General features: G+C 40.6%; 1 protein-coding gene across 16 annotated transcripts in view; it reads right to left on the minus strand.

Annotated features, from left to right (window-relative positions):
- The window catches only part of rbfox1 (RNA binding fox-1 homolog 1), a 363,925-nt gene that overhangs the window by 58,347 nt on the left and 278,273 nt on the right, over window positions 1-27,305 (minus strand). For 12 of the 16 annotated variants that reach the window (XR_003694410.1, XM_028599612.1, XM_028599611.1 and 9 more), the window contains exons 1-2: window positions 10,522-10,584; window positions 2,728-3,021 (exon numbers count right to left, since the gene is read on the minus strand). Coding sequence is in view for 15 of the 16 variants with exons in the window: in XM_028599612.1 (XP_028455413.1) it covers window positions 2,728-3,021; window positions 10,522-10,560 (333 nt within the window). In the remaining variant the exon portion in view is untranslated. Of the gene's footprint in view, window positions 1-2,727; window positions 3,022-10,521; window positions 10,585-14,398; window positions 14,432-14,766; window positions 14,867-27,305 lie in introns of those variants that run through there. The other 4 variants (XM_028599614.1, XM_028599615.1, XM_028599617.1 and 1 more) reach the window with 3 other exon arrangements.

Genomic DNA, 27,305 nt, shown 5'->3' on the forward strand with positions numbered 1-27,305 from the left:
ACTGACTATGAAAGCCTGAGACGCTTGACATTAAAGCAAACATCCCCTCCATAGACCACACAATCACAATGTTTGTTAATGGTGCGTTCAACTGCATCTCGTAAGCTCATGGCGCATTCAAAGTTGTAAATACGCTTTTGCAGTCTAGTGGTTCTGGTTTAATAGCAATTGACTAGTGACTTACCTGTCTACAGGCATACACATGTAGGAAGCGATATATTTAAATCTCTGTCTGGGCGCAGTCCACTCTCGTCCACCGCGCTGTTTACACAAACACAGCTACATCTACTCTACTCTAAATAGCGAATTTGGACAAACAAGCTAAAACAAAAGCTGTCGGTTTGTGGTCTAACTGTTTATCTTAGTTTTCCACAAATCTTGAAATGTGGACAAATTCTTGTGAAGTTAACTGCTGGCTAAACTAACCATCCTCTCTGCAGAGCATCTATGAATGTATTATAAGATCAAAACAAACCAACGTGGCTACTTAATATGCATGTGAATGACGGCATCTTTATGTTCACGTCTTCATTCTTGCAGTGAGTCTAAATAAGTGCCTCGTATCCAAACAGAAGAACATGCTTTATAAGCATTAAAACATCTAAACACCTTATGCTTAATTCTGACATCTGTCAGAGTGTGTGAATCAATCATGCGACTGCCTGTGTGGTAGTATGAGTATGAAATACAGAAAAAAACGTATTGATATATCATTTTCATATGATGTTGATAAATGTGAAGCCATTTTTACCATAGTGAGTCCAATAGGATTAATATTGCTCACATTTGAAGAAAAATTATCATTGTTATCATAACATTGTGCTATAAAATAGAAGTTAAGGTGTTTTGCCTTGGTACGACCGTCAATTTGTGAGCAATGCTAAGGCAGAATACAGTAACTTCCGAAAAAGGGTCAAAGGTCAAATTTGAGTTCAAATTTTTTTTGTAGATAGATTAATACAGGTATAAACTACAAAATGTGAAAATTACAATATTGTACCTATAACCCAATTGTCAGGACATTTAGATAACTTTAAAGTCATTTTTCTCAGTTTCACACTCTGGCGAGTTAAGGTCTTTTGACTATGTAGGGCAGAGTAGTGAAATGTAATTACTGCATTTCACCAATCCTAAGTATTAGGAACAGTGGACAGCTATACATACAGCATCTGGGGAGCAACTTGGGGTTGAGTGTCAGGGACACTTTGACCTGTGGCCAGAGGAGCCTGAGATCACACTGCCAATCTTGTGGTTGAGGGCGACCACTCTACCTCCGAGCCACAAATAATAAATAAATCATTTAAATTTGACCATATGGCCTTAGCAATGAACAAGCCATTCTTTAATGTATGTCGCCAACTGTCTTTTTCAAAGTATCGGTTCAGTCACCGTTTTGGCACCTGCACCGTTTAAAAAGTATAATTTTAGCACCGGTATTGGAAAATCCCAAACAATACCCAAACCTATTCGTTAGATTTGGTTTATCAAAGATGCTAGCAAAGCAACACAGTACATATTATAAGCACCGCAAATACTTTAGATAGGTCAGATCACCGTGTTCACTCCTACAACCCTTTGGCCATGATTACACCCTTATAACTGAAGGTTGTGGTCTAGTTTAACATTCCCATTTCTTCAGGCCACAGTCTTTTACCCATGTTTGCTTGCCCTGCTCACCACTATTATTATATTAAGTTATAAGTAAATATGTATGCAGTCTATATGTAAGAACCACACTTCTCCAAGCTTCCCATAGAAAGGGAAAATGTGCTTACCAAACCCAAAGATATATGAGAAGCCTATCAGTTTTATTGCTGTGTCCAGTACTGAGATACTGTAGGTGTGGGGATGTTTACCCTAGTTTAACATAAAGACTGAAAGACCTCAACCAAACCTTTAAGCCCCTATCTGGAGGATATGAATATGTGTAGCTGCAGACTCAAAGTAGTAGTATTAGTAGTAGTATCAATAATGACACTGACCACTACAAGTCTCACACTTTCACTACTGCTATTACATGATGTATAGAATATTAACCACACTTAATTACTTAAATCAATGTTAAATGTTGGCAACTCATGAAGTAAATATGTAAAACGTTGACATTGTGGTTTGAATAGTAGTTACATGGTTGGAGCAATCTTGAAAACAAATCTCGTTAAACTGCATCTCTGCATCTTCAGCAAAAGCAGGTTAACCATGCTGCACTTATAATGTTAAGTACTGATGTTTTTGAGCTGGCAACCATTCTATGAGGACAGGACTTCTGAGTCACTGCATGTAGTCACTGCAGCCAGTAACTACCACTACAACCAGCCTTCCCTCCCTTTTTTCCGGCCTTGTGTTTGGCTTCTATACGATGACCTGTGGGGAGGTAAGTGTTCCTCTAAGTTTGTACATTGTTTGTGTAACCTGTTATTCTAGGAACTGCCTTTTGCTTTCTATTTTATTTGAAAGACAGTGTCCAGGTCAATAATCTTATTTAATTTAGAACGTAGCTGGGTATGCAAAACAAAACAAAAAATAAAGACAAAAAATTGTACAAACTGCTCCAAAATTACAATGTCTCAGTTTTATATTTCTCTGCTGCATGTGTTAAATAACCAAGTTACAACATGCATATAGGACAGGATTGAATTGTTTTAAATTGTTCATAATTAAGAACATTAAACTCTGAAATCCATGCTATCAACAACTTAAACACCAGCTTTTCCCATGATGCCTTACTGTGGCTGTGCCGGGGACCGTCTGACTGACAGAGTCTGACCCACTCTGCTCGCTGTGGCTCTGTGAGGACTGGTACATGTTGAGTGGATGCTCACTGACGGAGGCCTGGACCCCAGTGTAGTCCTGTGGTGCTGCTGGGTGCTGGTGTGGATGTGGGTGGGAGTGTGGATGTGGATGGGGGTGTGAAGCTGTGAACTCAGCTGGAATGCCGTTCTGGGGAGGGGGGGCAAACTGGGCTGATGGGTAAGCCTGGGCCATGGATGGGTCCGGGGGTGCCGGTGTGTCCTGGTTACCCTGTATGGACAAAGATATTCACTTTTTAATTTAAAAGACCATGTCAACATTCCATCAGAGGAAGATTTTGATCTCTTCCTGCACTACCTACTTTAAAAAAATAAAATTATGTTATTGCAATGATTTTTGCCATGCTAGTGGCAGGGCAGGAATGACAATGTCAGTCAGTTGGCCACCTTGGTCCAGACTAAAATATATTAAAACGACAGATTACCGTAACATTTTGTACAGACATTTGTCACCCCCACAGGATTATCCTAAAGTTCTTGGTAATCTTGACTTTTCATCTAGCTTGACAAGCTGGTTGGCATTTTTCGTACAGAATGAAATGTCTCGACAACTATTGGATAGTTTGCCATTATATTTGGTATAGACATTTTATAGTCCAGATAATGTATCCTAGTGACTTTGGTGATCCCCTGGCTTGTCCTCTAGCACCAGCATCAGGTCAAAATTTAATTTTTTTTCACTACTTTGGTTTGTGACGAAATACCTTCAAAACTAACTAAACAAACGTACAGCTTTTCATTTGCGATAGCATGCTAACATGCTAAACTAAGACAGTGAACATGGTAAACATCACCTTCTAAACATCAGCATGTTAACTTTAGAGTAGTACAGCCTTACAGAGCTGTTGGTATTTTTCTTAATTTTAATTTGCCCAACAAGCTGCAGGCTTACGGATAGTGATGTGGGTTGGTCTGTCTCTCCAACACTTTGTTCAGTATATTCCCTACTGTCTAGATTGCAATGGAATTTTAGAGGGATGTTATTGGTCTTCAAACAATAGTATTTAATGTCTAATTTCCACCACATCGTTTGGTTTTGGTACCAGGTGCTTTTCTCTATTTTGTTTTCCACTGTAGATAAAACCCCCTCAGTGCATGCGTAATTCTCAGCTGATCACTATAGCTGTGACATAATCTTCAATGCGACAGTTCGCTGGATCCTTTCATCTACTGTAGTGATGTCCAAATTAACCACTCGTTGTATTTGGTGACCCCACTAGATGCCGCTCTGTGTTTAAAGAAAAATGCTCAAAGAATGATAATTCAGAGTGCCATCTAGTAGGCTCAGAAAATAAAGAAAATTCATGAAACTTCAATTGGCCATCACTACTTTAATCGGCGACAATGTCTGTACTCAATTGAACGACATAGTGTACGTTGTAGTTTTGCGGCTGCCATTTATTTTTTTTATTTATGGTTAACAAATACAAAAATTGCTTGGCTATTTAAAAATGACTGTTTGGTGCAGAATGGCCTGTGTTGCACTAGTGACGTGTTTTAACTCCATCTTCTAGCATCGGCTCAGCTCGCTTGGAACCTCGACCAAGGTGGTATCAAAAACAGAACTAGCTACCATACACAAATTTTGCTAATGGAAAGCCAAAAAAAAGTGTTAGAGTGAAGGAAGAGCTGCGCTGTACATGCAGAGGAAATTAGTGTCACCTTGTGCCAAAATTTCTACCTGACCACAATTTGTTCAATGACAACTTGCTATTGCTAATAATGTTGAAAACTAATGGCTGGATTTCTGTGAAGTTTGCTGCGGATATTATTTGTCCCCAGAGGATGAATCATTTTGATTGTTTGATGCATAGATTGTCTATTCTTCAATCAAAGGCCCCTAATTCTGACTGTAACGAGACTTGGTTCAAACTCCACTCCATTGATTCACTGCCAGCACACATACACAAACACATACACACAGTAGTCTACTCCATGTAGAGGAAATGTACTTGAGAGCCGTACTGTCAAATAAGAGCCAATTTGTCCATCATTGAGAGAGCAGGGTTATCCACATGATTATAGAGGATACTCTACATCACAGACACACCGACTCAACAACACACACACATTACTAAACTTAAACACAGGTGAACACTGTGTTAACTGCACACAAATAAAAACACTCAAGTTGTCCCAAAACATTGGTATGGCTAGCTAGCTGCTAATGGTGAACTTGTCCAGGCCAAACTGCGCTTTGTCACACTGTTCATCCAAAAGCTACAGACGAGCTCTCATTCAGCCACATCACTTTAGGAGACTCATGAGGGACCTGAGACAATGTTAGCCTCGTTAGTTAGTTAAAGCAGCCTATGGGTGCCTTCTAGCGATGCTAATTTAGATTTTTTTCTCTGATCGATAGCCAAGTCTCGTTAACTGATCATTAACTATTAAATGACAAGCAGGCAACAGAGTCCCAGGTCACCCGTCCGACGTACTTTACGCGCTCAGCGTCTGCGGACAATTGCAGACTTGTAGACTTGAAAGACCATCTAACTCTCTCCCGTTCTCACGCTGAAAATGGCAAGTTTTGAAGAAAATTGAATCGTGCGTTAAGGCAGGTCTGCTTGGTTGTTTTAGTGAATGACTGTAAAGATTTACAAGAGATACTGTATGTTGACGGCATTAACTCTCTAACTGAGACGTTTTGGGACCGATTGGTGGGATTGCTGTGGACGAAGTAAATAGTTCACCGAAACGTGTTTCTGAAAACATTTTAAGCGAGAAATAGGCCATGCAGTTGCTGAATCTGTCTGTTTTTTTTGACTGACCGCTCCTCAAGTGCAGTGTGGAGTGCTGCAGGCCACGTCACGTGTAGAAATGGGAAGTGGGAGAGATAAGGAAGGCTGCCCGGAGTTGGAGGATGCGCCAGGGTCGTATGAGTCTGGTGTGTGGGAACATTTTGGATGTTTATCGGTGTTTTTTGCCCCCAACGGTGCCTGTCAGGCAGCGCTGCCTGGAAGGCACCGTTGGGAGGCAGGTTATGGTTAGGGTTAGAGTTAAGGTTAGGGTTGGGTGCCTTGAAGGCAGCGGTCGCAGCGCTGCCTGGAAGGAGCAGTTGGGGGCAAAAAACACAATCGAGCATTTTGGATTTCATGTTACCTATGATGACAGCGGAAATAAAACAATAGATAGAACTGCCACTGTGCGCAAGCATTGTGCAACATGCATTCAATATGCTAATTTTAGCTATATATCATATGCTGAAGTATATTTCTGGAGTGTTAAAGATTTAAAGAAAAAATAAAAAGAACCATACAGATCCGAAAACCGTGACACTAAAACCGTGATACCAACCCAACCGTGGGTTTTGTGAACCATACAACCTCTAACATGTATTAACACTGAATAGAGAGAAGTATATGTCCTGTATTTCAGTGATCTCATACAGTATTTGTAGTAAGAGGATGTACCTTAGCAATCATCACCAAAGATGGCACAAACTATAAAATACCTCAAATCAAACAAAAAACGTTTTAGAAATGTGGTTTCAGCTTGCTATAGCTATGAAGAAAAAATGGAGATATGAAAGAAAGAAAGTCAAGGTGCCTCAAAAACACTTATGAGTGTGGTGTGTAAGTATGTGTGTGTGTGTGTGTGTGTCTGTGTGTGAGAGAGGTTACTCCTGTGGGATATTTATATCTCAGCCATTAGAGAGTGTAAGCGAGAGAGAAAGAGAGAGAGAGAGAGAGGTGCAGTCATATGTAGGAAAAAGAAAGAGAGAGAGAAAGGGATGCAGACAGTGAGTCTTGGCTGAATGCTCTGCTGTGTAATGAGAACCACATTTAGAAGGCTGAAATATGCTTTACGTGGCAGAGCACTGCGCGCCCGCACACACACACACACACACACACACACACACACACACACACAAAACTAAAGGAATACAAATAAAATTGGGAATAAGTGCACAGAGAGGGAAGGAATTTCTCTCCTTCCTCAGAGTAAAATCATCACTCTGTATGCTTCCCTGTGTGTTACTCTACTCTTGAAGTATCTCACTATTCCTCAAAATACAATGTTGATTCTACTCAAATGTGTGTCTTGTGTTTTAAGTGTTGAATGACTTGGTCCCTCCTCCATTGATTGAATGTATATCTTACTTCTGATAAAATGTTATATTGACCAGACTTGTACTGTAGCCTGTTGTCACACTGCATTTCTGAAAGCCAGTGGCACACTTTACCAAATGACATAACGAGTTGTTGTACAGTACAATTTGGGCTTTATTTTCATAGATCTGGCTATCAGTTCCATCAGTTAGGATAACACTGCAGTCACCAAAGAGATTTCTAAAATCTTGGAAATCTAATAATAGGTAATAGGTAAAGTAAGAGGTAAATAAGTAATAATAGGCTATTCCCAAATGGACAAGAATCACAAACAGTTAGATGGCTGTTTATGACCCCTGATTGCACAGTAAAACTGTGCATGCATCTACAGTAAATACAGAAGGTCAAAGATAAAGCAGGAAGTGAGTCTGTAAACTTCAATGAATGTTTACAACGGGCAGTTTAGGTATTCATTTTAGTGTTGCTTTTCTTTAAAAATCTGGGTGTCTCTTATCATCTGATCACACTATTTTAAATAATATTGCCGTTAAGTAATTGCTTTGCTGAGTACAATGTAAAATCTCAGTTGTTGTGTATTCCTCTCGGGGCAAAGTTTGAAAAAGTTGGCCAGAAGCTACCCAACTCTGGAACCACTAACTCAGCCTTCTTGCATTGCACACACATTCCCTTTGATTTTTGTATGCTTATCCTGCTCTTCTTGATGATGTAAAGTATGTGATGTACTATGATTCATCATTTTGTTTTGTATATGCTTTGTCCTGTGTGTTAAGTGTCTTTGTGTTTAAATTGTTACCCTTTGGGACTTCAGATAAACATTTGCTTAAGGATTAGGTAAGATCAAGATTAACCTTATTGTCCCACAAGGTGGGGAATTTGTCTTGGGCACTTAATCCATGCTGCAGCCACAGAAAACATCATATACAACATGATACAAATACAATACAACGAACAATAATGTGACCCTAATGGTGTGTAAGAATGTTTGGCGAGAGGAAAGAGAGGATCACCTCACCAATTTGTTTGAGGAACAGCCATGTCCTTTGTCACATTACACAACAGCTAGGTGTTTGTGGTTTCCTCAAAATTAGGAATTAGGAAATTAGGTTTGCTGTCGGCTTCCGGAATAATTTCCAAAAGGAGAGAGATAAAGAGAGAGAGATTTGTGCGGGCCACCGGCCGCGCTGAACTGCGGGCTGCAGACGCGTGTCTAAGGGCGTGCCAGCGAGAGAAAGAGAGATCAAGGTGGTGCTGTGAATGAGAAATAAAACGCCAATTTCTGATTGTATCACAGCGGTTACGTTCTAACAACTGAGACAAAATCTATGTTGTTGTTTACTTTAGGTCTTCTTTAGATGGAACGGGCGGGCACAATGAACTGTAGGCTGAGTGTGTTCACTGGTCTTTAGACGGCGGTGGAAACACAGCTAAGAATGGGCTGGAAGGAATATTTTAGTTCCTAAAAAGTCCCTTAAACTCTGGGTCGAAAAGCAGCTTGATAGTGTTTCCGCGTAGAACATGGGGTTAGGGGTTGAGGTTAGTTTGTGATTCGACGTTGCAGAAATAAAGAGCCAGATAGCAAGCAAGGTGTCGTATATTGTGTGATATGTATGTAGTTCACTGAGCGGTTTCACACAAAATCAACATCTAGGACCTAATGAACCTAATGAACCTTATGACCTGTCTCTCTTAGTTACGCTGTTATAGTTCTAGACTGCTGGGGGACTTCCTTCCTTCCTTTGACACACTGAGCTGCTCTCTCCTCTCCCTTTCTATTACTATTACTATTTGTGTGTATCCCATCCCAGAAATGCTTGTTACTAATCCTAGCTTCTGGGGAGTTTACTCCCCGGAGTCCTTATGTTTTTTCACCCAGCGTATTTCCTTGGAGAACGTTGGCACCAAGATCTTGGTTCCAGCTGTCGCCGTGGTCCTGCTGCACTCCCTGCCGAGCTCAGCGGTGCCCTGCAATGTCATGCTGCTTCCTGCTGAACCCTGCAGCTTCCTGCTACATCCATCCATGCTCTGCTGGGCCACGCTACATCCTGTAGCGCCCTGATATGACATGAACTACTACGACTACCATTTGAAGTCACTGTTCCATTATTAATTTAACTATTATCGCCACTGTTCATCACACCCCCAACCGGCACCGTCAGACACCGCCTACCAAGAGCCTGGGTCTTTCCCAGGTTTCTTCCCAAGAGAGAGTTTTTCCTCGCCACTGTCGCACTGCTTGCTCTTGATGGAATTACTGTGATTGTTGGAATTGTTGGGGCTTTGTAAATTATAGAGTGTGGTCTAGACCTACTCTATCTGTAAAGTGTCTCGAGATAACTCTTGTTATGATTTGGTACTATAAATAAAATTGAATTGAATGAAAATGTTGTTCCTTAAAGGTCCCATGACATGGTGCTCTTTGGATGCTTTCATATAGACCTTAGTGGTCCCCTAATACTGTATCTGAAGTATCTTTTATATAGACCTTAGTGGTCCCCTAATACTGTATCTGAAGTCTCTTTTATATAGACCTTAGTGGTCCCCTAATACTGTATCTGAAGTCTCTTTTATATAGACCTTAGTGGTCCCCTAATACTGTATCTGAAGTCTCTTTTATATAGACCTTAGTGGTCCCCTAATACTGTATCTGAAGTGTCTTTCCCGAAATTCAGCCTTGGTGCAGAACTACAGCCACTAGAGCCAGTCCCACAATGAGCTTTCCTTAGGATGTGCCATTTCTGTGTCTGTAGCTATTGAGGAGGAGAGGGGGGGCATGGCCAAATCATGCCATGGGACCTTTAAAGGCCACTGAAACTTAACTTAAATATTAAAGCTACAGTGCGTAGTTATTGTTGCCCCCATGAGGAATTCTAAGTAATGACAACAACATTGTCGTTGCATTGTCGCAAGCCTTCCATTATCGCTTTTTTCTTTTTTTTTAAGTGGAACAAAAAAAGGAAGGGATCCCCTCATGAGCAATATGAACAGGGGGAATTATTACAACAATAAAACCCTCTCAACATACATACATTTGAGTATTGTAATAAAACAGACTTGAAACATCGGAACCTATTTAAGCTATCTTACAACACAGTACAATAGACCAAATAACACATTTTTTGTTTAATTTGTACATGTTCTTACTACTAAGAAAAATAAATAAAAAGTCATATTTTTCTCCATCCTTCTTTCATATTGCCTCACTCTGTTTTAATTCATTTTCAGCTTGCAAGGTGTCTTGGTATAATTTTCTAAACAAAGCTGCCGCTCCTCCCCTCTCTCTCTCTCTCTCTCTCTCTCTCTCTCTAATGCGAAAATTCATCGACTCTTGCTAGCATCTACCGTAGATGAGAATGAAATGAAATAGAAAGAAAGAGATACAAACCGACACACACATAAGCAGAGCACACAGCCCCGCGAACCCACTTGCGCCGCATTCATACACTCACACACAAACACTCATAAGCGCACACACAACACACAAAAGGAGCATGCAGCATGCTGCCTTCTGCAGTCACAGCACAAACAGTGTGGAGCGAGAATACGACAATGAGGAGAGAGAAAAGAGAGAGAGAGAGAGAGAGAGAGAGAGAGAGAGAGAGAGATGGAGGAAAAAAAGCAGTGTGTATTCTCAGAAGTACCTGCTCTACCATCTTGCTTTTGCCTTCCTCCGTGAACATCCAGCTGTGCTGTAAAGTCCAGCCCGCCAGTGAATGCCTACAGCTAGCATCAATTATGGTTTTGTATGCGTATGTGTGTGTGTGTGTGTGTGTGTGTGTGTGTGTAGTGGAGGAATGAGCAGAAGGAGGCGGTGCCACTGTGAATGAAAGTAGCATTCCCCAAAAATGTTTTCACAACTCTCTTCTCTTTCCTCTCTCTCATAATCCTTCACTTCTCTATGTACTATTTTTTTTTCCCCCTGTCCCTTCCCCTTTTTTTTCATTTTGTCTACATTGAACGATATGGCCAAAAGTGGACACCCTGACATACTTTTGTGTCCCTTTGGTCTGGGTCTGTTTTTCCTGGTTCAGGCCCTTTAGCCCTTTAGCTCCAATGAAGGGAAAGCTTAATCTTGCAGTGTATAATAATATTTTAGACTACAGCAAGCTTCCAGCTTTGTGGCAGCTTTGTCCCTTTCCTGTTTCTACTGTTTCAACGTCGGAAGATATCCACAACAGTCAAGTTAAGCATTGTCACCAGCTTTCACCACAAGAGGGAGTGTACCACTACAGGGCCTCTACAGGGGCATTACACTTCTGTAAGTACAGTAAAGAGACGTGGAGCTGGGCAGAACGTAACTTCTGAAGCCAGAGTGTGGGCCCATGGGCATCCCACAGTGTAGTAAAGGCGAATCCCTTTTTCATAATCATTTATTTATAGAAGATACGAATGTTATGATATTTAAAAAAAAAAATACTTTAGATCTTCAGCTTTCAGAATGCGTAAACCAATTGTAATTTGTCCAAACTATGTCTAACTGTCTTAAAAGATCCAGGATAATCTTTGTCATCAGTTGGCGCTTTGAGCACTACAAGCAGATCTACCATCTACAAGACATCTCTACGTTCAATATCTTACGTATATCTTACGTATACATATATGTGTGTATACATATGCGTGTATGTATATATATATATATATATATATATATATATATATATATATATATATATCACTTAAGGTAAGAGGAAATATGTATTTTTGGATTTCGTCTCTTTGAAGCTCAAAGAAAGTTAGGGAGAGGACTTTAAACTATTAACTAAATGTTATACATTATTGATGGTAAGTTCAGTATTACAGAGATGGTGTCTTAGGGGCCGTCCACACCAGAATGATAACTTTAACGATGACTATAAATATATAGTTTTAAAAATCTTTCTAATTTAAGTGGATGGCGCAGTCCACACCACAACTACGATATCCTTTGTAGTTATACACCTAGTTATTGTTCTTGGTGTGGACGGGCCTTTACACAGTTTTAAGAAGAAAAAAAAAAAAAGTAATATTCACAAGACTATACCCATGATTTTTCTGATTTCCCAACACAAATATTTTGCCAAATATCCAGATTTTAAAACACCAATCCTTGCAGCAGTAAAGACAACCCTATTTTACTTATTTTTTTGTCAAATAAACTAACTTAATTTGTTCTTCATTTTCTGTCACTATTGATAATGGTAATCTTTTTAGTGGCTGGTCCATGGCCTCTAACCATTTCAAGTGATGCCCCCTCTTTTTGTGAAATGCTGCATTCATCTGACTCAGCTTCTCTGTGGTTCTGTGGCTTTTATAGGAAGGCCTATCAGTCGCAGAGCAGAGACAGAAAGAAATGAGAGACAGAGAGACACACAAACACATACTCACACACACACACACACACACACACAGACATGGCCTCTAACTATTTGATCGGCCAGGAACACAGAAAGACACGGAGCTGTGAGGAAGGAGAAGCTGGCGGGATGTGGACCGGCGAGTTCCGGCCAGATGTCTGTGTGTCTACATGATTTCAAACACTACATAGATAACGTGGACTGGACCTGTTTGACCAGTCAGAATGGCCGGACTGTTATTTACAGCAACTACAAAGGTTTCCTTGTTCCAGGTTATACATGAAATTACATGAATTAAGTTCCCATCAATGAGAAATCAATGAGAGATGCGACAGTGTCACTCTTAATTAATTCAGTCAAGTTATCTGAAAGAACTGCGGCACAGTGTGTCTGTGTGAGGTGTGTCACACAGGTGTGTATTTTTTTAACTTGTACATAGTGCATATTGCTGTGTGTGTGTGTGTGTGTGACCCTGCAGCTTCTCTTTTCTGGTGTGTAACGCTTGTTCATTTGCCTAACAAGCCCACAGATGTTGTTCTGTTGTCAGAATTAATGTTTGCACTTTGTAGTAAATGAAAGCCATTGCACTGGCACATACAGCGAGCTGAGAGAGGGCGACTGGTTGTGAAAACACAGATGATGGCTCGGTAATATGGAGCCATCTGTTGGCTGTTGTCATTGGGAGAGAGGTGTTTGTATCTCACACACAAAGCTGTGAACAGTCCTGATACATCTTCTTATGCAATAGTTTTATTTATATGCGTTATGGCCATGCAATATGTTTATGTAACATTTTGTTACTCTTACGATTCAACATTACTTTCATGGCATGTGTGTATTGTACCACATAGAGAAATACAGTACGTACTGCACTGTGGGCTCTAGACTCGATTTCAGTTATTACTTTTATTTTAATTTGGCAACGCTTGTCATTGGCTTCCAAATCGATCCATACGCTGGGTACATCTTATTGAATAAAAATCATATGTCAATGACAATTTGCCTTGCAGCGTCAGTTTTTTCTTTTTCGAAAATGAATGGGGCTGCTGTTTTATTAAAATGTACTCTAAGATTCCCAGGCTTCTCCTAAAACTGCATCCAATAAATTGCTATTTTTGGTGTTTCACAAAATCAGATTGGGTAGTTTACATTACGTTTACAGTACAATTGTAGAATGTCGCAGAATTGTATTGGATTGGAAATCTCTGCCTTCACCAAATTGTGCACGCAATTCATATTTTATTATAATTATAATATAGAATTTATAGATTATATCTGCATCAATATTGAAACACACTTCCTTGCAGCGCTCATCTACTGTAAACACATTGCAATTGCATTATTAATTATCGTATTTGCCGTGTTGCAAATGAAGTGCCTACATTTAGGAGAACATGGCCCAAAAGTCAGGGGAGTATAGTGGAAATAAACACTGTAGTGACAGTGAAACACACTGGTGTAGATCACAGCATTATGCAGTTGACCAATCCCTCACACACACATTGGCCCCCTCTGGCAGACTCGCTTTCTCCTCCTTTTTCAAAATTCAAATTTGCAGGTCGCACATGCACAAAAAAATCACTTCAAGAGAATAGCAGGGCCGGCATGTGTGTGTGTGCGTGGGGAGTGTGTGGTAGAGCGAGTGAGAGAGTGACGCCGATTAGCTAGAGTCATAGTGAGAGAAACAAAGTGTCTCTCCCCTGTTCTTTCTAACCGCGGTCGGACATCTGTAGCAGGAAAAGTTAACCCTCTCCTTGACTTTGTGTTGTTTATGGAGAAGGAGAACCAGGAAATGAGTCGGGGGGGGAATTCTCTATTCCAACACACGTTACGCAAATCTACGTAGTTTTGTAATCTATTACGTAGATGAATCGTCCCAGCACTACATACCACATTTTTAATCGGAATATAATATCGCGTGTGTTATTGTTGTTGGGAGTTCCTTTTAAGGTCTGAGATCAGTCAGAGGCCAAGCTGTCACAATCACACCCTGGCACATGTACATTGCTAGCTGTTACTAAAAGCTACAGCTAATTGGCTGTTGAAACATTGAATACAAAAATATGGAGCACCTTTGTAACAGGATTAACAAGACTTTTGCACTGACACACTTGTCTATAGATATGTGTATATAAAGCCATTCCCATAGAACAGTATTAGTAACAATACATTAGCCTGGTCCTACCAGACTCTGCTGTGGGGAGGAGGGCCACAACATCTTGGCCACCAACACAACTCAGCAAATATTGTTCTTGCTCGGGCTTTAACTTCTGGATATTCGGCAGCATTGCTGCCACAACGGACCGAATGGCTTCGCTCGCATCTTTCTCCGCCGCCAATACGGAACTACAACTCAACTAGCGCACAACCTCAACGTCATCGTTCTCAGCCACTCCCTCTGTTCGCTGATTGGACTGCCAAATATTTGGCCGGAGAAAACCCAAGAATACACCGCGAACCCAGACGGTGTACTGGAGGAAAATGAAAATTGAGCGGAAGTACGTAGGAGGACGGAGCCAGGCTAACAACACATTCCAAGTCAGTCAGTTTTACCACTCCATGGTCGACATGTTTTCCTCTGGTACCCCAGGACGCGGCTCAAGTTCATCTCAGTCTGTTTAGAATTGTGTGGGCATGTTTTCAAGGTTCACTTCACCCGTTTAAATTTTGATTTCTGACAGAATGCCCTGCCACAAACTGTGACGTGACCTTGGCTGACTGCAACGGTCATGCAGATGAGCCAGAACACGCCCACACACACTTTGTACGATAGGCTCTCCGGTCTGTGTCATGTGTGTTTGAGACTGAATGCCCATGGTATTGCTGGGGTTTTTCGATTTTTTTTTTTTTTTACCTACCAAGTATTTCATCTATTCACTAATTTATTCTTCAGTCATATTGTCACTCTGTGTGTAAGTAAGCCTGTGTGTTTTGCATGTCAAGTCCAACCCAAAATCACAGTTTGTCATAAGTTTTCCTATTGGAAGTGCTCCATTTATTACTTCTCTGCCAAATGAATCACATTTTTGAGGGGCTTAACCTGAACTTTCTCCATCTGCGTAGACAAAGAATCAAATTGAATTCTGAATGATTAATGCACAAAAAAAATATGGGGGCCCCTTTATAGAACCAAGAAATATAGAATAAACATTTCTCCCTTCAGGACATCTAACTTACAGTGGATCTGTATGCTAAAAAGACCTATGCAACTGTATTAGTTGTTGGACATCAAGGTTCAACTGTTCAGAGGTGGAGGACCTCACTGGGGTTATTCGTTTTTATCATAGACTATACAGTTACGGTGTATTACGGGTTAGCATAAATATGTAACAGAGTAAATCTACTGTACACAACTACAAATGTGCCTCACCCTTACACACACACACACACACACAAACACACACAGAGTACAACTGACAGATATGTAATGTACGTGTCAACATGCATCCGTGTACAGAAGCACGCACACACACACACACACACACACACACACACACACACACACACACACACACACACATTACAGGTCCTCCAAGGACATATCAAACATTTTCTTCGTACGTTTCCAAGGCAACATGAAGATGAGCATCCACCAGTTTTGCTCAAAAGCATAATGGCCAACACTTTTAACTGATCCAAAACCCAATTAGTGTGTGTGTGCGTATGTGCATGTGTGTGTGTGTGTGTGTGTGTGCGTGTGTGTGTGTGTGTGTGTGTGTCTCTGTGTGTGCGTGTGTGCGTGTGTGCGTGTGCGTGTGTGAGCGAGTGGGTGGGTGAGAGCACGAGAATAAAAATAGACAAATCACATCACTATGAGAGAAGCAGTTGAGCAGAAGGACGTGCTGCAGAAACTTGAACTTGAATTCCTGGAAGATCATTGAATGTAATAAACAACGTGGGGAAACCAGGGAATTTTGGGGGAAGACTTCTTTACAGAAACACAGAGCTAAGCGTGTTCAAATACGTGTTTTACATGTTTATTGCATGAGAGGGGAAAACAGAACAGAGTATAGGGCTACAGGGCATTCTCTTTATGCATCCCACAGAAGTGAAAGCACAAAGAAACACTGAACAAAGCTACTGTATACGGCAGTACATTCTGATAGCTCAGACTCTTTTAGAATGGAAGTCTACCGACTGAACATCCTACTAGTAGCTAGTTTGGATTCTGAAAGGAAAAACATGGTCATGTTGTTTAAGGCGAGACACGGCAGGCAAAAACATAATTTTTTTTTTCACTGGTCAATTTTGAGATTCAATAACATGTATTCTTTCAGACTGGTGGTGAAAAAAAGGCCAAAATACACATTTAGGTCTTTTATTTTACTACATTTTGTTTGCGTCTGTAGATTTCTCCTAAATTCAACAAAAGTCGGCGTTCTAAAATCATCCCGCTGCTCCGCGATCGCCGTCTGCACCCTGTCATCACATATACCGTTATAAAGCTCTCATCGTTAAATTTAAAATCCATATTGGCTAATGCAACAGTATTCTCATAGTGATGCTACTTTAATATCTGCAAACATTTGAAGGGGAAGTGTTGTGATAAGCTTGTTATTTACAAAATCAAAAGATAAAAACAAAAACAGAAATAGTGGCATGATGGCCCTGAACTAGACAATTCAACTTATTGAGCAAAAACTATATCAAAACAACACAGAACATAAACAACTCAGCATAACGAGCAAACAGACTTGTGTCCAGTTTGCTAAAGCAGCTAATTGATAGCTGAAAGATCTACAGCATGTCTGGAAAGCAATGGAGCAGAAAAAGCTCACATACTTTGATACTGACATACTTGGTTAGTATTATAAGTTTGTGCAGTCACAAACTGTCCCTCCAACATAAGAAAAGGTGAAGCCTACACCGGAAGAATAGGTATGTGGTGTGCAGCAAATGCAAAACATCTTGAAGTATCAGAAAAAAAATCAAATAACCAGGATAGTATGGCCGTTTCAATTAAATGCAAATCAAATCAAGAAGATTGCATAAACGACAAAAGCCACGTGCTGTATGTAGGTTACTACGACAACACCCAAAACGTGGCACACAATGCAACTGAGGAATCTTACAACTACGAACGGAGTTTGAGCCAGGTGAGCCCTCAGAGAAAAGAACTGAAAATACCACAGAGCAACTTCTCAAAGTTCCACCCAATAAAAAGAAAATTGATGGCAAGCCAAATACTGGATTGGTTGACATGCAATTGTATCAAAAAATACACACACACACAGAGTAATTCTCACAAGTCAGTCAGTAAACCAGTCAGTCTAATGCTGCACATTTACCAGTAAAAGTCTAGCCACACCTCTAATTTAGTCAACTGTAGTAGACTGACTGGTTTACTGACTGACTTGTGAGCATTGCTCTGTGTGTGTGTGTGTGTGTGTGTGTGTGTGTGTGTGTGTGTGTGTGTGTGTGTGTGTGTGTGTGTGCGCACTGTGTTTGATACAATTGCATGTCAACCCATTAAGTATTTGGCTTAAAATAATATCCTGTATCTTTGAGCTCTAGAACCAATGTTAAACCACAGTGTTTGAGCATGTTTCAATGCCATTCCATATGGTGTTCCACTGGGTTACACAGCTCCTTGCTTTCGTTGCTTCTACTATAACAAATTAAACGACAATACAAAGTACATTTTCAGACTTGAAAATATTAGCCTACATTTTGTGTATGCAACAACTTAGGGATGTCCCAAACACCTTTTGGCCCCCGATCCGATTTTTTAAATATTGAATATCTGCCGAAACAGAGTCCCAATCAGATACTTGTATTTGCTCAGTTCTCATCTCAACACTTCACTTTAGGATCCCACCCCCAACCAAAGAATAAACAGTCTCAAGTTCCCCCGCTGGACAAGGAAAACAAAACTTTGTGACGCACCGTACGCTTAATAATCAAGCTTTGACTTTCTTTTGGTGTATAACTCTGATGTCGGTTTCAGGAAAAAAAAAACTGGTGGAATCACAGAAGAAGTGTGGAGAGAATTGGAATAATCTGCTTCTGTAAAATGGATAACTAAAGAAAGAGGCACTTTTTTGGCTACGTTCACACCTCAAGTCTTTTTTGCTCAGATCCGATTTTTTGTTTGGCTGTTCACATTACCTTTTAGAATGTGGCCTACATCAGAGAGAACAGTAACAACGACATCAGACGCAGCACGCTGTTGCACTAAAGTTAGGGAGGTTATGGAGGAAGTAAGCATTTTCGCTCCTGAGGAGGAGAAGAATGAAGAGAAATGGAGCCAAATTGGCTATTTTGCATTGTTATGGCTGCAAATTCACTACAGAGGTCTGTGTGGATGCAGAGACCAAGCCAGGGAGTGCGTTGTAAATAGCTTCACAGAGACGCAGTTTATTCAAAACTTTCGGATGTCGAGGGCAACTTTTGATTATCTCTCAGCGCCTCTCCTCAAGACTCCTACGTCAGGACACTCGATTTAGGCGATCCGTCTCCGTGCGGAAACGTGTCTCCATTTCCTAGGCCTAGTCAAGTTATAAATGTTACTGTCTGTGTGTAGGGCTAACTCCCGCCGGCGCATAATTGTGACAAATGTCGATGTAGAGTGACGTAAAAGTCGCATCAAATCCGCCTTGATTATTCACGCTGCGGCCGCTCTGAAAAAAAATCAGACCTGGGTCTGATTCAGGACCACATATGGAAGTGGTCTAAATCTGATTTGAAAAAAATCTGATCTGGGCAAGATTTGAATGTGCACACTACTTGTGAAGAAGTCTGACCTGGTAACTTGACCCCAAAAAAAAATCTGATTTGGGCCACTTTTACCTGCAGTGTGAACATAGCCTTATACTTGTTGAGAAGGGCTCTCTGGACGGACACTGGTGAGTGGCCATCCGTTAGACCAGGGATCTTCAACAGGGGATCCGGGACCCCCAGGGGGTCCTCAGAGTCACACCAGGGGGGCCTCCAAATTATTGTTAATCTTTGAAATTCTTTTTCAAAAGTCTAACATGATTCCAATATATTATTAGCAAATATAAATCTCCGCTGATGGTAGGCTTACTGGCCAGTAAGTAATGTAGTCACTAAGGTAGCCATCCACAGATACAGTTCATCCCAAAGGATTGATTTCACATTTGTTTCACATTTAAGAGTTAACATTAAAACATGATTTATAAAATCATGCCAACAATTATTGGGCTATTTGAATACCTTAGAATTCTATGCAAAAAAGTTATCTATAAATGCTTTAGGCTGCCCTAAAAGTTATTGTAGGACCAGATTAATATGCAACTTCATTTCATACAATATATGTAGTAGGGGGTCCCTGATCCGTCTCTCTTTCAATTAAGGGGTCCTTGGCTTAAAAAACGTTGAAGACCCCTGCGTTAGACAGTGCCGGCAGTCTGGCGGTGTGATTAAAGGAGGTGATCACTACAAGCTGATGTACACGATCGGAGCAAGGTAAACTGGGTGAACCCCGATCAGTTCAAAAAATTTTCATATCGGCTCCGATCCAATACTGTGATCTGGATCGGAACATGTAACTATTTGAATTTAAATAACGACAAAACTTAAAATTATAGTTATGGGTGCCTATCCAAAAAGAGAGAATATTCTAACTTTTTCTGGACTTGAAACTCCCAAAAGATACTCAATCAGAGGGAAAAAGCCTGACTGTCATCATAGACAATGATTTAAACTGTAAAACTGCTTTATTCCAGAAGTCCAATGCAAAGAAATTGATTAATGCTTTTCTCTCATGTGGACTATTGCAATGGTCTTTTAACTGGATTACAAAAAAATATTTATGTATCAGTGAGCAGACTTCATCTTATACAAAATGCAGCTGACAGAGTTTTCACAAAAACCAGTAAAGCGAGAACACATTACGCAATTTTTAGCATCCTGACATTGTCTTCCTGTCCCTTTTAGAATTGATTTAAAAGTTTCATTCCTCATGTAAAAAAGGTTGCGTCACAATGTCTGTCTCAGTTGTTTTTAATTAACCCAGTCTGGCCATCTACCAGATGCCCTCGGACACCAGTATCCACTTTCATCAGATCCGCAGTACCTGCCCATTGCCCCTAACTTCAGGATGCATAGTGAATGCTGCTTTGTGCCTTGCTTTCCAGCCATCTGTACCTGTACCTGCACCTGAACCTGTACCCAAACCTGTATCTGTACCTGAACCCTTCTCTGGGCCTACCTACTCCATTCCTGCCCCATTCTTATTCACCCTTGGAGTCTCAGTTACTCCATGCCAGTAAGCTTTTATATTTGTATTTTGTCAATAAATCACTCTTCTTGTCTGCCTGGAATATCTGCATTTGGGTACTTCCCTTGTTTCTTGTTCTCACAGTATAATCTGGCCAATAATGGACCCAGCAGATGAAGCCTCTTTTTGTGGATGTGAATTAAATGAGGTGACTCATGCCATTCAGTGCCTTCCTAAGTACTGCCAAAATGCCTCTAGTAGTGAGCAGAAGGACGCGGCTCTCACTGGCTCCCCAGCAAGTGGCTTCTAAGCCTTGGCTGGTGAAGTTGCTGCCTGGATTTTCGGAGAACTGTAACTTCACCCTAGCCTCCCCTGCACCCCGGCCTGCTAGCCTCTGGAAAGTTAGCCCAGAATTCCATCCGCGCCGCGTTCCGTTTTGTTCTGTCGTCCGTCACGTGTCATATTACACCGGGAGCGTCTTAGAAGCGGAGCGTCTTGCATGCCCGATTAGCAGATTTTGTCATGTTTCATGGATATTTGTCCTTTTACCATAAAAGTACATGGATCAAAGATTTATGGCTGTGTTTTACTTGTTGAAATAGTGTAGTCAGTCCCTCCAGAAAAACACGATTATGCGATCGCATAATTCAATGCATAATCAGCCACATTTTTTCAAATAATTAATGGCATGCATGATTTCATAATCCCTGCATTTTTGTTGCGAAAAAGTCACATATATCTTAGTAGAAAGTTGAAAAATGTTGCGTCTACTTCACACAAGAGCAGCCATTTTCCCCTGTTGCCATGGAAACGTTATGAAGTGACGTAATTACGTGACCATCATCGAAAAGCAGGGTGTTGGGGGAAATCACTTTTTTTTCTCTTTTTCATGAAATCGCCGTTTTTGCAAGTTCCCGCAACTTTTGCAAGTTCCCGCAATTTTTGCCAGTTCCCGCAATGTCATCGCATAAAATTGCATAAATATTTAAGAAAACGTGCCGGCGGCCATCTCTCATTGGGTCTCTCCCGATGACAGATGGCTCTGTTTACCAGAGGATGAACCCTTTTCATCATAATGATCACTTTGCTTTTCCTCTATGCCACCTTTAGGATAAACTCACCATTTATAGTCCCACAACGCCTGGTTCCTCTGACACTGAGTGTGAGTGTGAGTGTGTGGTTGGGTGTGTGTGGGTGTGTGTGTGTGTTGGGGGTTGTCCTTCAGTACAGTATGCTAATTCTACATCAGAAATTTACTTCATTTCCATTACATCTGCTGCAGGCATTAACTCTAATACTTGGCTTTGAGGCCTGTAATTGCATAATTTGCATTTTTCTCTTTTATACATAATCCATGCTACACACACACACACACACACACACACACAATGTACACATTTGTGATGAGGTGATGATACATATGCAAGCAACCAGCAACATACGTACTTGTTCACATGCACAAACACACACTGAGGCTTTTTTGTGCTAAAATAAACACACGCACAAAGAAAGCTGACATTCTGGCACACAGTCAGCTAGCCACTGTGTAGCCAGGGACTTGGTTCATTGGGAACTGCTTTGTCAACACACCACAGCTTGTCTAGTGCAGCAGCAGCAGCAGCAGCAGCAACACACACACACACACACACACACACACACACACACACACACACACACACACACACACACACACACACACACACACACACACACACACACACACACAGCCTTCATCTCCATGCAGTCATTTCCATAATCTACAAAACCAGGCTTTTCTCTCCACAACAGCAGCCTTCCCATGCAATAAGGGGATATTCCTTCACTAGAACACAGTGTGTGTGTGTGTGTGTGGAGGGGGGCGGGTGGGGAGGGGGGGTGTCAGTGGGTGCTGTGTTTTTTTCTACTGCGTACCCTTCATGTCTTGTCAACAACATTTATATATTTCTGTGTTGTGCGTGTTTGTACGTTCATCAGGTATTCTCTCGGACTCGGCCCAATGCCAACACTTGTGGCCTTTGTTCACGTGACCGCGGGTAGAAGGCGAGTGTGTCCCATGTGTGAAATATGCCAACACACAGTACACTTAACCCACACTTGATGACACTGATCAGGCCTCGGAGGGGCAAACGGAAGTATCATACTTAGCCCGGCAGCATGACATGAAGCACCCGGTTGCACTTGTTCTAAAGGCTTAAATTGGCTTATCCCACTGGGAGAAGGAAAACATGAACACTCTTTGTACACCCAAGTCAACATTTGTATCCATTCAAAATGAACAGTTGGAAGTTTTTGTAGGTTGGAAATTGACTTTGCGGTTCTTTTGACAAGAACTTATTGCTGAACCTAAACGATCACTGACTATGATTTACTGCTATGCGTTTTGTAATCTGTAAGCTGTGCACTATATACTGCAAAATAACAAGATGTAGTGTCAGATTTCTGCTCTGTCATTTTGGAGCCTGCATATCCAAATCTGGATAAAGGTGGTGAAGCCTGGCTGACAGGTGGAGCTGAGGCAGTACAGCAACCATCGCACCGTCAATCAAGAAAAAAAGAAAACGTTACAGTAATGATTAAAAAAATCCACCAAGACTATCCAGTATGATGAACACAGCTCAAGTCAAATGCTGACTTTGTATCTTAGCATCTAGTGGCCATTTGACAAACTACTACTCAAGACGCCACCGTGGTCTTTCAATAAAAGTCTTGCAGAATGCTGCTTTAAATACACACACACACACGAACGCGCACACACACACACCACATCTCCTCTTGGCCATAATTCATCAGCAGAGTCCGACATCAGGAGGATTTGTATTGCAGCAGTGCTCCACACAGCCGCAGCCCTGAAGTCACACGGGACTGGAAACGTTATGCAACGGCTGTGGTGAACAGAGCCGAGCTGCGCTCTTCTCGTACGCTTAACACCCACGGAAAATAGCAGGGTTCCCAAGCAGTGCAGGCAGGCTGTAAATCATGTATGTCGGGCAAGAACGCGCACACACACACACACACACACACACACACACACACACACACACACACACACACACACACAGCCTCCCTGGTTTAAAAAAAAAAATATTTTAAAAAGTGTTGTCTTGGAAACAAAACCATATAATTTAGGATACAGTTCATCAAACAGACTGAGAGAATGTGTATAGAATTTTCTGGAAGCTCCTCTTGCAGGCAGAACCCAGACAAACATAATTTTCTAGTTCTAAAATCTCCACCATTCAAATGCACATATTTGACCTTTTTTCTATATAACAAAAAATGCATTCCAGGACTTGCCATAGTTGGCTGAATATTAAATAATTGAAGCATGTAGTGTTTGAATTATGTCCATAAGCCTTAGAATGGATGAGGTCTATTGGTGACTTAGTAATGTTAGAAGGACATTATAGAGTTAGCGTTAGCTAGCTATTGTGTTAGAAACGATCTTAAAGTTAAATAACTATTTATACTATATATAACTATATAGCTATAAGACAAAAAAGTCAAAAGTCAGTGAGTGTATCTTTTTTGCACAGTGCTGCACAAACGAACATATGTCAAAAAGTGCATCATTCATTGAAGATAAGTAGATTTTCTTTAAATTTATTTATACATTTTGAATGATCCAATGTCAAAATGCTCAGTATTGCACTCTGGCCAACTGAAATTTAGTATTATATGGTCAGTGATTTGCCAAAACTCGTGCCAGTCAGCATCCGTGGTTGCAGCAATCACACGCATTCTCTTCAGCGAAGACACTAAATGCACAAACTTGCAAATACAGAGTTTACAGGTAAAAACTTAAATATACAAGCTTACAAAACTAAGATGACAAGTATACAACTCCATATTCAAGCACACCTTTGTGGGCGGTTTAAAAGTTCAGCAGGTTTGTAGCCCTGAGCTATTAACCCTCCTGTTGTCCTCGGGTCAAATCTGACCCATTTTCAAACAGTTTCTATATCAGAAATGTGGGTTTCTTTCAACCAAATTTTTGAACAAAATAACGTGGATGGTTCCCATAAAGAGCTATTCACAAGTTAAATAAATGATCAGTTCACCACCTTCATTGAATTTGGGTGTTTTATTCAATTTTATAGCATGTGAAAGAAAACTGTTGAAAAACTTGGGGAAAAATGCAGGAAAAAAAATGTCAAAAAAGCACAAAAAAAAAGTGACAAAAACTTCAGGAAAAGGTACACAAATATGGGAAAAGCTTTAAAAAATCCGTCAAAAAAGCGCAGGAAAATATTGACAAAAAACGACCAAAACGTTGGAATTTTTTTTACATTTTGACCCACAAAAACAAAAAGTTGCATGGTCGACAGGGAAGACAACACAAGGCTTTAATAAACATGCTGCTTTTAATCTCTGTGTCTGTTTGTGGTGTGTTCACGTACTGGTATGAATATCTGGACATCTAATATTCACAAGCTAACAAGCTCAGAATTTGACATTTCATTGCTGTCTCACTGGATGTCTAGCTGCCCATCACTTAGACATCAAGTGTTAGGCATCGAGTTAGAGATCTTCAGCAGCGCATTGATTTCATGGCGTGTCAGCTGCACAAACGGACCGTTTTTTAAATAAACTCGGAGAAAACAGAGGAGCATGGTTCATGGTTCAACATGGTTCATCAGCAGTGGGTTTTTTTTTTTTTTCCATTCTGTAGTATCTCAACATGAGACTGTATATACAAACGTTTGCTCAAGTCCTCAGTGGACATACTGTCTGTAATTCAATAGTGTCTGCTGAGTACTGTAGACAGGGCCTCGTTTATTAATTCACCTAGCATTAGCTGCTGACAATATTGAGTATGGGTGATAAGCATACAATTAGAGTAGCATTAGCAGAATGACCGGGTGGCTATGTTGTTAGAGGGACTCCCACATGCTTGAGATGAACAGACACACACACACACACACACACACACACACACACACACACACACACACACACACACAAAATTGGCTTTTGGAACATTACATGGCACAAATGCTCATTAAACTAAATGAACACACACCTACACTGATGTACAACATTTGGCTTAGTACAGCATGTGGTTTGATTATGTATGTAGTCTTCAAATGGGAGGACTTTTTAGGTTGGCTGCTGTGCGTCAAATCTTCTAGTGCCGTAAAGCTTAAGTCCGCTTAAAGCAACACTAGGTAACCCTACAGGTTGGAAGCGGAATTGTCCATTACATTAAATTCATTCAAACTACAGATCCGAGGCGACCCGATCTCTGGCAAACCTGCATATTCAGAACATAACATAATCACAATTTTGGTATTCTAATACTGTGGTGTTCTAAGCTTAATGTGTTCACACGTACTGTGTTGGCATGTAAGTTACATACTCCGCTCTGATTGGGCAGTTATTTTCCAATACTGCTACGATACTGCCACATAGCATTTTGTTTCTCAGCGCCAGCATCTTTTACCAATTGTTCTCAATGAGAAGAGAGCATATGTATGGAATCACATTTTATTCAATATTAAAAAAATAAATTACATAAATAAATACATAAATAAATATGCCTATGAAATACACCCTGAAATAAATAAATGATGCAAAAATAAATATAAATATGAATACATGTAAATAGAAATATATAAATGAATCAAAATAGTTCAATAAGGTTTTACTTTTATTTCATAAGGCCACATTTATTTATTTCAGAGGACTTTTATTTTATAATGTCACATTTATTTATTTCAAGGGACTTTTATTTAATGAGTCCACATATATTTCTTCCCGAGGACTTTTATTTCACAAGATCACATTTATTTATTTCTTCCGCTATCTCCACTATCTATCACTATCTAAGGCACCGTCGCTGCGTACAGAGCTTAGCAGCGCCAAAGACGATTATGATTGGTTTACAGAAATACAAACAACCCAGAGCGTTTTTTGTCCTATATTATAGTATTTGCCCTATCAGTTCACCACTCAAAATTGAGACAGAGTATGGCGGCGTGCGGTCCAGCAGGTGCTGCTTCGCTGCCATGCAGTTTCAAAATCTCTAAAAATTCAAAAAGTGGTGTTATATCAAAAGGCAACATAAACTATGGCAAGATTATCACATTGATTATCACAAATAAAAAATAAATAAATTGATGGTCATCTATATTGTTGCTCTTCTTGCCAATTCAGTGTGGCCGTGCTTCAATACACTTGAACGACGCATGGGAAATGTAAACAGCTGTCCCAAACATTTCGAGTCTCCTTTGTTCTGTGGATATGGGCCTACTCACACAGGTTTGCCTAGTGGACAATTTGCTCTATATTGCAGCGTTCTTAACAATGGAAAAGTGGCTGTCCAAAACACTACTTCAAAAAATTTGATCACGCACAAGGCTCCACAACTATTACGACAACTTTCTGGATATATGTTGCTCACCCTTTTACTTGCGGGTGATGTTCATCTTAATCCCAGGCCTGTTGAGGGAGATGTGGGCCCAAACCGCCATTGAGCATCACTTGTGGAGAATATCAAGCAATATCCTGGGTTGGATTATACACATTTTAAATAACAATCTGCTTGCCACCGAACCTGCCAGACTGGGTGAGTTTCCTGCTGACTTTATTTCATCATCAGCTGAGATCCTGCCGGGCACTGTCATGTCTTGTACGAAAGATCATGTACAAAAACTAACAAATTGTGCATTGCTAAACAATTCAAAACGTAAAATAAATCCGGCAATTGTGAAACACCGTGGGATTAAACTTTTCCGCACTGTCAACCAGGCTCGCATACTGTGGGATTCGCAGGCTAAACCAAGCGGATTATTAGGAGGACATTTAAATATCCGAAGTTCAATTCCTAAAGAGGATCAATTGCAGCATCTTCTATATGAATCAAATTTGGACTTCCTTTGCTTAACAGAGACATGGCTACACAAAAACTCCC

The sequence above is a fragment of the Perca flavescens genome, chromosome 15, assembly GCF_004354835.1.
Source record: "Perca flavescens isolate YP-PL-M2 chromosome 15, PFLA_1.0, whole genome shotgun sequence".
Lineage (NCBI taxonomy): Eukaryota > Metazoa > Chordata > Actinopteri > Perciformes > Percidae > Perca > Perca flavescens.